The following is a 15347-nucleotide window of genomic DNA, read 5'->3' on the forward strand; positions in this document are numbered from 1 at the left end:
ATGACAAGAAGCTGAATGGTCTAGGTCCTATATTGGTGGGTTTGAAATGAGGGAGGTTTGAAGGAAGGGGGAGCTGTTCTGGGATGACTCCATGATGCATTCCCACCATCAGGGAACATTCCCAGGAGAGGGACTGTGTATCGCAGGATTGGCTATACAATTTACAGGGGCAGACAGCCCATGATGGCGCTGATATTCACCTATCCTTCAGCACCACCATTGGTTCTAAAGGGGTTAACATTAGAGACTGAGTTAGACTCCACCCCATCTAGTGATGTCATAAGGATGCAGGTGAGGAAAGACAGAACATTGTGGTGGGATCTTGAAGGGGATGGGCCTGCTACAGAGTCATCTACGGCACAGAGGAAGGTCAAACTAAGAACACAGGAGGAGTACAGCACAGGAACAAGCCGTTCAGCCCTCTAAACCTGTGCCGATCATTAATCCCTAACTAAACTACAAAACAAACCGTCTGCCCTTATTTGGTCTGTGTCCCTCTATTTCCTACCTATTCATGTAACCATCTAGATGCCTCTTAAATGTTGCCAATGTGCCTGTTTCCACCACCTCCTCTGGCAACGTATTCCAGGCTCCTACCACACACTGCATGAAAATCTTCCCTTGCAAATCTATGCCTCTCATAATTTTGTAGATTTCTACCAGGTCTGCTCTCAGCCGCCATCTTTCCAATGAAAACAATCCCAGTCTTTTCAACCTTTCCTCATAGCTAATGCCCTTGAGACCAGGCAACATCCTGGTGAACCTTCTCTGCATTAAGGTTTTCGAGCAGATTTGTAGCTCCGGTTATAGATGTGGTTGGTTGGTTGGCTCGCCAAGCTGGTTCATTGCTCCTGCAGCTTCATTGGAGGCTGCACTGAGGATGTTACCCAGTGGGGTAATGAAACATCTGCGGAACAAACCAGCTCAGCAAGGCAACCAATGATAACTTCCCTGCACTCTCTCCAAAGCTTCCCTTGCTTCTGGTAATATGGTGACCAAAACTGCACTCAATACTCCAAATGCAGCCTAACCAGGGTTTTAAAAAGCTGCAAAATGTTTCGCCAACTCTTGTACTCCACGCACCAGGCGATGAAAGCAAAGCATGCCATATGCTTTCTTAATCACCTCGGCCACCGGTGTTGCAACTTCTGGCAACTGTGGACTTGCCTGCCCAGATACATCTGTATGTTAATGTTCCTAACGGGTCTGCCGTGTGCAGTATAATTCACCTAAACTTGATCCTCCAAAATGCATTATCTCACATTTTTCTGGATTAAACTCCATCTGCCATTTCTGTGCCCAAGTCCCCAATCTTTCTATATCCTGATCCTTTCACAATTGTCAGCACTATCAGTAACCCCACCAATCTTCACGTCATCTACAGACTTACTAATCAGACCACCCACATTTTCCTCCAGATCAATTGTATGCACGACAAACAACAGAGGACCTAAGACTGATCTTTGGTGAACACCACTAGTTATTGATCTCCATTCTGAAAAATACCCTTCCACCACTACCCTCTGTTTGCTATGACCAAGCCAATTTTGTATGCATTGAGCCAGCCCACCCCGAATCCCTTGTGATTTTAGTTTTTGTACCAATCTGCCATGTGGGACTTCAAAGGGACCTCATGTGGGATAGATTCCATCTGGTCCTGGGGACTTGTCTACCTTAATGCAAGTTAGGATACTCAAAACTTCCTCCTTCAATTGTCATTGAGTGGGCCTACTGTTACCCTTGCTACCCCCTTTCTTCTAATATATGCATAAAAAGCCTTGGGATTGTCTTTGACCCTGTTACCTAAAGACATTTCATGGGGCCTTTTAGCCTTTTTATTTCTGTGTTTAATTTCCTTCCTAGTTTCTCTATATTCCTCAAGGGCTTCGTCAGTTTGTAGCTGCCTACACCTATCGTACGCTTCCTTTTTCCTTTTGACTAAACATACAACTTCCCTTGTTATCCACAGTTCCTGGATTCTGTCATTCCTAGCCTTCAGTTTTGCAGGGACATGCGTGTCCTGCACTTTAATCACCTGGTCTTTAAAAGCCTCCCACATGCCAGACGTGGATTTGCCCTAAAATAACTGCTCCCAATCCACATTCCCCCGTTCCTGTCTAACTTGGATGCAGTTGGCCCTTGCCCAGTTAAACACCCCCACCTTCAGCCCATTCCCATCCACGCTAATCAGAAACAGCCACCTACCTATTCTAATCCCATACTCAGTGAAACGGTTGGATCTTGTTGTTGTACAGAGCCACCTTCAGCTCTTCTCCTATTTGCCAAGAAACTGTAGGATAATAGGTTTGAATTCGGAATCAAATCGATTCTGAAGGAGGGTCTAGGCCCTAAATGTCAGTCTTCCTGCTCCTCTAGTGCTGCTTGGCCTGCTGTGTTCATCCAGCTCTACACCTTGTTATCTTAGGATAATAGAGGTATTCACCTCACCCTAGTACCAGAGAAATCAGCTATCTTCAGCCGCTGGAAGTGCTAATTTGGTTAGAGATCTGTTATTTAAACTCTCCCTCCTCCAACATTGCCATAGCCCTAAAATTCCAGGAATGCTCCGGACCGTGCTAAGTGCCAGGGAAAGCCAAATGCTGGCATTTAAGAGGCGATAGTCAGAAGTTAACACCCCTGCTACCAACATAAAAATCCAGGCAACATAGAGGTGGCCAGAACCATGGGTCATAAAATATCAGATAGTCGTGAATAAATCCGACAGAGAATTCAGGAGAAACCTCTATCCCCCAAAGAATGCTAAGAATGTGGATCTCACAGTGGCAGAGAGACAAAGTCCTTTGAAGGGGAAGCTAATTAAACACACAAAGGAGAAGGAAATAAAAGAATAGGTTATAAGTTGAGACGAGGAAGGGTGGAACGAAATTTGTGTAGCACATGAACACCAGCACAGAACCCTGGGCCAAAGGTTTGTTCCCGAGCTCTCTGTGCTGTAGGCTCGCTGTTAATGAATGTGCCAAGACAGGATGGGTGGTTAACCGGACTGCTTGCAGCCCACATCATGTTCCCTCTCTCACAGCTGACTTCCTCATCTTTAAACTAGTGTCCTGATCTTAATCCCAGTTCCCCAATCCACGCAGAGTTGAAAAACTGTTTAACTAACTCACACGTGAAGGCAGTTCTATTGCCAGGTCCTTTTCAACCTCAACCTGAAATTCTCATGGAGTATTTTTAAGTCTTTCCTGCCTCATTCTGTCTAATATTGGCTACATCAGTCAATTAATTTTTGGTCAGCATGTACAGCCACTCGTTTCCAGTGCACGGGGGGAGACAGTAATGCCAACGGGGGCATGCAGTGGGGTTGCAGATTCATTTCCTTGGTGAGGGGAAAGTTTAGTTTCCACACCTTAAATTCCTGGTCATCCTCAGGAGCCAGCCACATCTCCGAGGACAACAACATAAATGATCAAGCGTTCTCTTGCAGAATGAAGCAACATAAAAGAAAAGGGTTCAGACCCAAAACATCAGCCTTCCTGCTCCTCTGATGCTGCTGTGTTCATCCAGCTACACACCTTGTTATCTCAGATTCTCTAGCATCTGCAGTTCCTACTATCTCACAAAACCGAACCATTTGGCCCATTGTAACCTGTGCTGGCTCTTTGAAATAGCTAGCCAATTAGCTCCACTGCACAGCTGCCTTCCTCTGTGTCTGCAATTTCTTTCTTTTTTTAAGTGTTTATCTAAGTTCCTTTGAAGGTTATGATTGAAACTGCTTCTATTGCTCTTCTAGACAGATCATTCAGATTAGAATAACTCACTGTGTCAAAACAATTGCAGCACATTTGACTAATTGGGTATGTGTTCCAAAGCACAGGTTCAGATATGATGGGCCAACTGCTAGCCTCCCTATGCTGAGAGGTTCTGTTTCTTAAATAACTCGAGTTTTTCACCCATTACTCGCGTACTGTCTCCCTCCCCTCACAATCATTATCCTGTTGCTCCTTCCAGACAGAGGTGAATATTTCACTTTGTCACAGGTTCAGAGAGAATGTAACCAGGCCCTTGGGTCCAACTAGTCCAAGCTGAACACAATTCTAAATTAGTCCCACCTGCCTGCTCCTGGCCCATATCCTTCCAAACATTTCCTATTCATGTACTTATCCAAATGTTTTTTAAACATTGTAACTGTGCCCACATCCACCACTTCCCTCAGGAAGTTCATTCCACATGTGAACCACCCTCCGTATTTAAAAAAAAAATTTGCCTCTCATATCTTCTTCAAAATCTCTCTCCTCTCACTGTAAAAATGTGCCCCCTTGCCTTGAAATACCCCATCCTGGGGAAAAGACATCTACCATCGACCCCAGCTATATTCATGATTTTATAAACTTCTTTCAGGTCATCTCGCAACCTCCTGTGCTCCAGTGAAAAAAGGTCCCAGCCTTTCTATGTGACTCAAATATTCCATACCCGGCAACATCCTGGTAAATCTCTTCTGAACCCTCTCTGGCTTAATAATATGCTTTCTAAAACTGGGTGACCAGAACTGGACACAGTGCTGCAGAAGAGGTTCCTCCACCTGAGTGTGGTGAGGTATGTTCACCAGAATGGAAGGGACTGGAACCCTGCCCTGTTCTGAATTAGTGGAGGTGGTCTTGTGCCTGATGTTCAATTTTGTCCCACTGGGTTTGGACCACAGATATTCCCAGCTGTAAATTCTACAAGTCTGGTAAAGACCAGGACGAAGCACCAAGAGGAGAGTAAGGAAGGGACATCCGATGGAATATCACTTTCAACTGGGCCATGCTGGGATATCATGAGAAAACACTCCGTCACACCAGTGGAACGGAAATCGGGATGGTGAAATTAGAACGCAATATGAAAAGTCTGGGATAAAAAAACTAGACCATGTAACAACTGTTAATTGTTGTAACGCTCATTTGGTTCACTAAGAGAAGGAATTCTGCCATCCATACTCAGTCTCTGTAACTCCAGACCCACAGCAGTATGGTTAACTGTCAAATGCCTTCTGAAGTAGCCGTAGCAATACACTCGGTTCAAGGGACAGTTAGAGCTGGGCCCACATCCCATGAATGAGTATAAAAGAGGCTCAGAGGGATTAAGAATTTCATAATCGACACTTGTCCTAAACATAAACAGTAGGTCTTTGATTAGAGAGACAAAGGACCTGCAGAAAGCAATCGGAAGATGTGGAAAAAAGATCAGTTAATCTTTGATCTGTGACCCTTTTTCAGTTTCTGATTTAGTTCTGCGAATGTTTTAGAAGACGAGGGGGATCTGACTGAGACTTACAGGATATTGAGGGGCCTGGATAGAGTGGATGTGGAGAACATGATTCCACTAATAGGAGAGACCAGGACCTGAGGGGAAAACTCTGCAAAGAGACTTTAGAACTGAGATGTGGTGGAATTTCTTTATCCAGAGGCTGGGTAATCTGCAGAACTCATCACCAGAGGGCTGTGGAGGCTAAGTCATTGAGCATGTTTAAGACAGAGATAAGTAGGTTCTTGATTAGAGAGGGGATCAAGGATTAAAGGGAGAAGGTAGAAGATTGGGTTTGAGAAATATATCATCCATGATCGAATGGCTGAGTAGACTTGATGGGCTGAATGGTCCAATTGTGCTCCAGTATTTTATGGTCTTACTGTTGCTTTTTCTATTAAAAGTGAGCGTCCCAGTACCGAATCATAATTTTTGAAAATTATGCACACACTATGTTAGTACCTTCCTTTTGGTAAGGGTGTTGTAAACACCTTTCAGGAAATATTGATGAGAAAGAGGCTGTTTGAGCCTGTTTCACCATTCAGTTTGATCACGGCTGATCCGTAGTTGAAATCCCAAATCCAAAAAGGCAGCAATGCACCTATCTCATCTCAGCTTTAACCTTTGGTCTTCAGACCCTTCTCCAAACACTTTTCCCAGCCCCAGCTTCAGCAGTGTTTAGGGAAGAGGATTCCAGATTTCCGTTCCACTGGTGTGAAGGAGTGTTTCCTCATAATATCCCAGCATGGCCCAGTTGAAAGTGATATCCCATCGGGTGTCGCTTCCTTACTCTCCACTTGGTGCTTCGTCCTGGTCTTTACCAGACTTGTAGAATTTACAGCTGGGTATATACGTGGCCCAAACCCAGTGGGACAAAATTGAACATCAGGCTCATGACCACCTCCACGAATTCAGAACTGGGCAGGGTTCCAGTCCCTTATGTTCTGGTGACCATGCTCCTTTACCTGACTGTGGTGAGGCTTCTTCTGCAGCACTGTGTCCAGTTCTGGTCACCCAATTTTAGAGAGCATATTATGATGTTTCAACCACATGGGCACACAGCATTAGCGTGGCTCATGAGCAAAATGACATTATCACCAGGCTACTGCCTCTACTCACACCTCCTGTCTCCTCTGGAACAGGCCTACAAACCTTCAGAGCTCTGTATGGCTCCAATTCTGGTCTGTTGTATATCCCACCTGTTTGGGCACTAATCTCTGAAATTCCCTCTCTACACCTCTCTTTCTCTCTCATTTTCCTCCTTTGTGACATCCTTTAAAATTTCTCCTTCACTCTCAGTTTTTAATCTCTTATCTCAACGTCTCCTTACTGTAGCTCAGTGCCAAATCTTGTTTGGCGATTCTCCGACAAAACTGCTTTGTTAAATGAAAGGTGTAATATTAATGCTAGTTGTTATTGAAAGATCATAAGAAACAGGAACGGGAGTAGCCATTTGGCCCCTCAAGCCTGCTCCACAACTCAACAGGATCACAGCTCATCCGACATTCCTTGCATCCACTGTCGTGCCCTTTCCCCCTAACCCTCGATTCCCTGACTGATCAAGAATTTATCTATCATGGCCTTAAATATACACAAGGTCCGTGCCCCCACAGCTCTCTGAGGCTGCGAGTTCCAAAGACTCTCAACCCTCAGAGAAGAGATTCCTCCTCATCTCAGTCTTCAATGGTGTCCCTTTATTTTAAGGCTTATGCCCTTTGGTCCTAGGCCCTCTCATGAGGAGAAACATCCTCTCAGCATTTGCGCTGCCAAGCCCCTTAAGAATTTGTATGTTTCAACGAAATGTTAGGGAACAGTGTAACCTCATCCTCTCATTCTTCTAAACTCCAGGGAGAAAAGTCCCAGCCTGTTATCCTTCACTGAAAAGACAATCCCTCCATACTGGGATCATCAAATTTAATTTGTATTTATCCAATTACCATCGCCAAAAGAATATTGCATTGTTGATTTCATTGGTGTATGCAAAAAATTGACGTTTGAGGGATTACCACTGAGGCTTGGCTTCAGCAGCACTCTGCTCGCTGTGACAGGTTTTGGGGTGTCGAGAGGTGCTATACAAATGCAACTATTTGATTTAACACCAAATGGAGTATCTGCTAAGGCAAGACCAGACATTTTTAGCATGCATTACTCTCAGAACACAAAAGGGGAGCTAAAGGAATTAATTAAACCTAAAACGGATTTCATGCATAGCCCTTTAACTCATTCCCTGCCGAAATTCCAACATGCGTTACAATCACCCTGCAGTCCCTCTACCAGCCAGATTTCATCCAGTGCAACCCAGAGAGTTTATAGGAACAGTTGTTTTGTGAGAATTATTAAAACCAAAAGTTCACACGCTCAAGGAAAGGAAAGCTTTGTGGTGGAATTTATTTCTCTTCAAAAGGCAGATAGCATGCAAAGAAAAGGCCTCACTTCTGACAATCTTAAACCATGAAAGAGAGGAAATACAAGCAGGAAACGGTGACCAGAGTTCACACAGAGGTGAGGCTCCTCACGAGCCAGTACAGAGAAGGGACTGAAATCCGAGTAGCATAGGAAACGTGGTCTCTGGGGAGAGGGAGAGGCCCTGAAGGGATATATTATAGTATTTCACAGACTGTTCCCGAACAAGTATTTCTAGAAAATCCCAGTGACCAATCAATGCCGTTAAATGCTACAGAACAAATCAGATGACTAGCACCAGTAACAAAATCATTATGATGCAGAAGGAGGCCATTCGATGAATCATACCTGCTCTATAATCTTGTCCAGTTTTTTTTTTATTCACTCATGGGATGTAGGTACTGCTGGCTGGGAGTGCACTTACTTTCGGACCCTAGATACCCTTGAGAAGGTGATGGTGAGCTGCCTTCTTGAGCTGCTGCAATCCATGTGCCGTAGGTAGATCCATAATGCCATTAGGGATGGGATTCCAGGATTTTTTCCCCCCAGGGGCACTGAGGGAATGGCGACATATTTCCAAGTCGGGATGATGAGTGGCTTGGAGGGGAACTTGCAGGGGGTGGTTTTCCCATGTATTTGCTGCCGTTGTCCTTCTAGATGGAAGTGGTCCTGGGTTTAGAAAGTGCTGTCTAAGAATCTTTGCTGAATTTCTGCAGTGTATCTTGTCGACAGTACACACTGCTGCTACTGAGCGTCAGTGGTGCCAATGAAGCGGCTGCTTTGTCCTGGATGGTGTCAAGCTTCTTGAGTGTTTTTGGAGCTGCCCCCATCCAGGGCAAGTGGGGAGTGTTCCATCACACACCTTGGAGATGGTGGACAGGCTTTGGGGAATCAGGAGGTGAATTACTCACTGCAGTATTCTGAGCCTATGACCTGCTCTTGTAGCCATTGTGTTTGTGGGGGGAGTCCAGCTGAATGTCTGGTAAGTCCCAGGGTGTTGATACTAACACCACTGAATGTCAAGAGGTGGTGGTTAGGTTGTCTCTTATTGGAAATGGCCATTGCCTGATATTTGTGTGGCATGAATATTACTTGCCACTTGACAGCCCAAGCCTAGATATTGTTCAGACGTTGCTGAATTGACTGCTTCAGTATTTGAGGAGCTGTGAATGGTGCTGAACATTGCGCAATCATCAGTGAACATCCCCACTGCTGATCTCATGACGGTGGGAAGACTCTATGATCTAGTGGCAATCTCCTGCCTTTTCTCCATATTCCTACACACCATTTCTATCTGAAATCCATCCAATGCTCTGTCACTACATTAAATTGTCTATTCAGGAGATTGGTGGTGCTGATGGTGATGGAGGTAGCCTGTCTTACCTCGCTGTGTTGGACCAGTGGCAGGTTCGAGTTTTAATTGCCCTGAAGACAACCAGATTCTTTTGAGCCAGTTCTCCCAGGAACCATGAGACTTATTTGATGCCTGAATACTCTGCCATTACAACTGGTGTAGTGCAAGATCACAACACTGGGACTCCCTCTCTAAGGGCACTGCGGATCCACAATGGACTAGAGAGGCTCAAGAAGGCAGCTCACCCCCATCATCTCGAAGGGCAACTAGGGACGGGTAATAAATGCTGACCGACCCAGCAACACCCACACCTCATGAGCAAATTTTTAAAAATGTATTTGAGTAACATAATAAAAAAGCAACATAGGCAAAGGAAGGAAAGGAGAATGGGAGCAAGGGAATAAAGAAATAAAATGGCTTACATTATTACAGCAACTTTCCCGACTTCTGGATACTCGAAAGCTCTTCAGAGCCAGTTGTGAAATAGTGCAGTCACTACTGTAACATGGTTAGCATGATAGGCCATTTTTTGCATAGCAAGATCCCACATACACACACACACCAATGTGATGATGAGCAGACGATCTGCATTGGCAATGCTAGTTCGCAAGAGAGGTTTCTTCAAAACACAGCCCTGGGATATTTTATACACACCTGCAGTGGCAGATATGGCCCTGGCTTAACGTCTCATCTGAAGGTTGGGACATGTACATACGCTGGGCCGTGTCACCTTCAGTTTTCAAAGAATACATCATCCATGAATATGACAGCTATGAATATTTACTGTCACAGTGGGAAATGACACATGACGATATTCCCAATGGTGCTTTAATGCAGTGAGACTTCAGCCCCACTTTATAAGTGACAATTGAAAGACTCACCCTGCTCAGCAGCCTCCTTGAGAACTCCCCTCCTTATCAGCTCTTCCCGACTCTGTCTCGTTGATATCTTCCTTTCCAACACTATCAACAAACAGGGAGAAAGAAAGAGAATGGGTTAAATGTAGAAAATTATTGATTATTAAGAGATATATGGGATGGTCTGCATTCAGGGATCTCCCTGAAATTCCAGGAATGGAAACTACAAGGTGAATGTATGAAATAGCTCCACAGAGGCTGGAGTCATGCCACCAAGTCGCCATTTATTTATACATGGAAAGCCCTTAACTCTGATCCAGCTTCTTCACAGCCAACTCTGACTGTCAGAACCCTTGACACTTCTGTTTATATCCATCAGCCAGGGCTTCCTGATTGGACCAGGTTAACAGCCCCAATCAGGGAACTCATGTACTGTAATGTCCAGCTGGCTGACCTCTCTATAATCATCACACACTGTGGCAAAGATGTACATTCCCGAAGGAAAACTGCAATTCCAATTCCACAGAGTGCATCCAGCTGTGATGGTGGTGAAATATATATTCAAGATGAAGACACTAACAGAGAGGAATTAATTTCTGAAGGAGCTAATAGCACAGTGGCTTAACACCTGGATCTGAATTACCCCCAACCCAGCCTGATGCAGTGAGGCTTCTTTTCACTGATCGATGTGTAATCAGACAAGGGAAACTCCAATTTAGTTTTGGGAAGAGGGAAGCCAACAACACAGCCTGACGCTAAACTGGAACACAATTCTGAATTTCACTCAACAGGAACAAAAGGAAGAACTGTTTTGGGGACCAAAGTTTCCCCCCAAGGCAGCAACAGGGAGTGGTCATGATGGCAAAGTCTTTAATTTCATCCTTTCATGAGCTGTGCATGTTACTGATAACTCCAGCAGTTATTGGCCACGAGAAGGTGGTGGTAAGCTACTTGAATCGCTGCAGCGTAAGTGCTGTAGGCAGACCCACAATGCCCTTTGGGAGGGAATTCAGGATTGTAACCCAGCAACAGAGAATGAACAGTGGTATATATGTATATATATATTTTTTTCAAGCCAGGATAGTGTGTGGCTTGGAGGGGAACTTGGAGGTAGTGGTGTTCCCATGTATCTGCTGCCCTTGTCCTACTAGGAGTATTGGTCAGGGGTTTGAAAGGTGCTGTCAGAGGAACCTTAGTGAGTTACTACAGCTGATCCTCTAAACCAAGTGGACACTACTGCTACTGAGCATCGGTAGTGGAAGGAGTAATCATTTGTAGATGTGCTGCCAATCAAATGGGCTGCTTTTTTCTGGATGGTGTCAAGCTTCTTGAGTGTTGCATCCATCCAGGCAAGTGCGGCGTTTTCCTGACTTGTGCCTTGCAGATGATTGTCAGGCTTTGGGGAGTCAGGAGGTGAGTTACTTGATACAAGATTCTGAGCCTCTGATCTACTCTTGCAGCTGCAGTATTCACGTGGTTGGTCCAACTCTATTTCTGGTCAATGGGAACTCCTGCAATGTTGATGCTGGGAGATACTTTGATGGGAATACCTTTGAACCTTAAAGGTACGAAGGTTGGATTCTCTCCTTGAAATGATTATTGCTTGATGGTGGTGTGGTGCAAATGTTACTTGCCACTTTTCATCCCTAGCCTGGATATTATCTGGGCCTTGGTCTTATTCAGTATCTGACAAATCACAAATGATGCTAAATATTGTGGAATCATCAACTAACATATCCATTAATGATGGGCAGCAACTCCCACTTCCCCTCTGGAGTTCAGCCCTACTGTCCAAGTTTGAACCAGGGTAGAGATCAGGAGCTGAGTGTCCCTGGTGGAACTTAAATGCAGCTTTTGTTGCTAAACTGTCACTGGTCGACAGCACAGTCAACAACAATGTGGATAATCAATGGCCAGCTTGGATTTGTGCTGCTTGTTAAGTTCATAACAGTTCTCACTTGGGCAACTTTCCACATTGTCTGGTAAATGCCAGTGCTGTAGCTGTACTGGAACAGCTTGGCTAGGGGAGAGGCAAGTTCTGGAGTACAAGTCTTCCGTACTTTTCCCGAATGTTGTCAGGGCCCGTAGGTTTGCAATATCCAATGCCTCCAACTCTTCTTTGGTGTGGAGTGAATCAAAATTGATTGAAGACTGTCAATTCTGATGCTGGGAACTCAGAAGACAAATCAATCACTCTTTTGTGCTCCTGAGATGCTGCTTGGCCTGCTGTGTTCATCCAGCCTCACATTTTATTATCTTGGAATTCTCCAGCATCTGCAGTTCCCATTATCTCTCTCTCAATCACTCTGCACTTCCTGCTGGCGATGAGTAAAAGTGCTTCATCCTGGTCTTTCACACTGATTTCAGAAAGATATGAAAAAACATGGATCTATCACATGAGCGCGAGAAAGGATACTGATTGATTTGGAGGGATATTAAACCTCAGCTGATAGGTCTCTTTGTAAATGACCTGAGAACATTCAAAGATATTCAAAAACACTACTTACACAATGTTTAATTTTCCAGACAGCACAGCCCTGTTCTGGTGAATGGATGACTGAATAGATGTGTGAGTGGGTGAGAGACTGAGTGGGAGAGGAAGAGACAGTGAAAAATGAAATGGGGGAGGAAGGAGAGGGAAAAAGATAAAGTCGACAGGAAAGAACTGCTGAGTAGAAGCAAATGCAAGAGAATGGGGGATGGAGTGTCGAGAGTGAGTGTGAGTGAAAAAGGGAAAATCGTCCAGCATGGAAATAGACCCTTCAGCCCAACTAGTCCTTGCCAATCAGGTTTCCTAAACTGAGCCAATCCCACATCCCATCCCAGCAATAATCCTACAGTTCATCTTTGGTAACGTGCTGTGCTTTACACACAATGGGCAGGCCGGGCAATTTAATGACCGGTAAAAGAAGACAGTTCCAATAACACTGCACTCCTGCAGCATTGCACTGAAATGATAGCCTTGATGTACTGTTCAGTTCGATGGCTTGGGTCTTGAATCTACAGCCTGCTGATGCCAAAGCAGAGTATGAGCTCATGATCCATTGCCACCATAAACAACCATGCTCATTGCAAAACTCTGGAGATTAACTTTAATGATGCAAACTAACAACCTAGCCTATTTACACCAAATGTGATTTGTGAACATGTCAAATTGGTATCGGTGTGGAGTGTGTTCATGGTACTCGTGAATCTAGGATCCAATTTCCTGGTTCCGATGTCCTCAGATCCCAAAGACCCTGTCAAAAGGCCCATGCACTGACTCTGCCTAGAGACAGTGAGACAGCTAGATCAGTCTGTATCAGTGCAAGAAGCTGGCTGATATTTGAGGTCTCTCAGAGTCAGGACTGCACTAATGACGCTGATGTTCCCCAGCAACCATTCCATTTATCTAGACTGAAACCATGGTGTTTAATAGAGCAGCTTGAGATAATCCATCTGCTGAATAAGATTCATTATCTGAGACCTCACCTGTCCCTTCCAAACCGATAGTAAACAATTACATTAAATTATGACAAGAGACAGAATATGCTCCCCCACTGACTGTTCCAAAAGCCTACTTAAATCTTGGGATCTTGCTGTGCCATGACTCCCCTTCAAAGTAACTCCTTGAAAGTGAAGCATGCTCTAAAGCGATTCATAAATGCTTGATGCATTTCCTTTGCTGAAATTAACCCTGCAGCTTGTAATCCTGTTCTTAAGCAGATATTGAAAGCATGCCTTTGTGAAGGCATTAATTAGCATAGTGTTAACAAATGTACTTTGAAAGAGAGTCTGTTCCATCTTTCCATGACTCTGACTGCAAAGAGAGCTTTCTCTAATCCCCAGCCCTGCTTGATGATAACTTTCTTTAGAGGCTGTCCAGTTCTGCATATGGAACAAAATAATTTGCTTCAATTCACATTTTCTGCATGTTTCGAGTGTTTGAAAAATTCCAAGAAGAGAAAAAGCACAATTTTGTCAACAAATCAAGGTTTCAACAAAACACAAGTCACCTTGAAGTAAGTGTCAGGCAAAGGACATAAATCCATTTCAACATAAACAAGTAGGAGGTGGTGCATTTTGGCTGGATGAATTCCCAAATCACAGTACAGGCAAAGGAGCAAAATGATTCTCAAATTAATAAAAGCCGCAATGGGGTTTATTCAAGTTACAAAAAGGTGCAAGAAAAGCATTGGAGTTTATTTCTCGAATTTAAAAGTTACACTTAAACTGCTGCAAAACCTTTGTTAAATGATGTTAAAGAATACTGAAATGATTGTGGTCTCCCCATGATGTGAAGCGATACAGGGGCTGGGAGATGGTGTAAAATTCATTTACAAAGATGCTCGGTGAACTGACCAATTCTAATTATTAGGTGGACCAGACCGACAGGGTTTCTCCCTTTTACCAAAAAAGGGGTGAACTGACCGAGCTCTTTGAAGTTACTACGTTGTTTGGCAAGGTCAGCAAAGAGGTGAAGAGAAGCAAGTAATGAGGTCGGTAAATTGCTTTCCTATGGAATAAAAACAAATTTCTGGAAACACTCAGCAGCTCAGGATCAATGCAGAGAGAGTAATGTTTTGACTCAGTGGCAGTGAGTCAAAACTGGGTCAATGACTGTGTGTCATCAAACTTAAACATAACTCCGTTTCTAACTACAGGGACCCACTGCCTGGCCTGGAGAGAGTCTCCAGAATTTTTATCTTATTTCTCCTTTTATTTCTGACCTTCAGCATCAGCTGTACTAACTCTGATATTTATGTCGCTCCTTTAAAGCGGTAAACATTCTAGCGAGTTTTGCAGGAATCACAAAACTAAAATTGCCACTAACCACATCAGATATTTGTGAAAAGACTCAATGGGTAGATGGCTGACTGCTGTTGTTTACGAAGCTCTAAAGGAGCACAGAGATGTGAACAATAGAATGGAATAGACCATCCTTTATTGTAACTTGTACTCCAGTAAAGAAGTACAGTGAAAAGTTTGTACAATGGCTGCCTTTCAATGTTGCCATCTTCGGTACAAGTGCCAGGTACAAATCTTAGAGTATAACAAAACTATAGTTTTTCTTACAAGAGAAAATTAAAAGGGAAGCAGAAGCATCACTTACAGTGTCTGAGAACGAGTTAGGAATAAGGTAGTTAGAACATTGTGAAAAGGATTTAAATTACAGTCGGATAAAGAATTCCAAACAGCAGCAGCTCATCTCGTGGTACGAGACCCAAGTCCAGCAACTGTCCCCCACTTTCGTCCCAGCCCGCTCCTCGCCAGCACTCAGCAGCGACAAGGTTAAGTCGCGCTGTACTGGGATTTGCTTCACCTCGTGCCGCTCCGACGCTTGGGACGCCTACCCCGGCCCACGCTCGTTCTGCTGCAAGGTAGTTGGGAAAGAATTCCAGGGCTGTGAGATGGTGGAATGATCAAATAAGAGATACTCTGCAGGTCAGAATTAGAGGGGAGGGATCTATACCTCAGAAGGTTGTAGGGCTGGATGAAAATGACAGAAA

The 15347-nt window shown here is 44.2% G+C and overlaps 1 protein-coding gene across 2 annotated transcripts in view; it reads right to left on the reverse strand.

Moving 5' to 3' along the window:
• Window positions 1-15347, reverse strand: part of phactr2 (phosphatase and actin regulator 2) — a 122906-nt gene that overhangs the window by 51739 nt on the left and 55820 nt on the right. For both annotated transcript variants that reach the window (XM_048536147.2, XM_048536146.2), the window contains exon 3: window positions 9883-9963. In XM_048536147.2, coding sequence (XP_048392104.1) covers window positions 9883-9963 — 81 coding nt within the window. The remainder of the gene's footprint in view (window positions 1-9882; window positions 9964-15347) is intronic.

The sequence above is a fragment of the Stegostoma tigrinum genome, chromosome 9, assembly GCF_030684315.1.
Source record: "Stegostoma tigrinum isolate sSteTig4 chromosome 9, sSteTig4.hap1, whole genome shotgun sequence".
Lineage (NCBI taxonomy): Eukaryota > Metazoa > Chordata > Chondrichthyes > Orectolobiformes > Stegostomatidae > Stegostoma > Stegostoma tigrinum.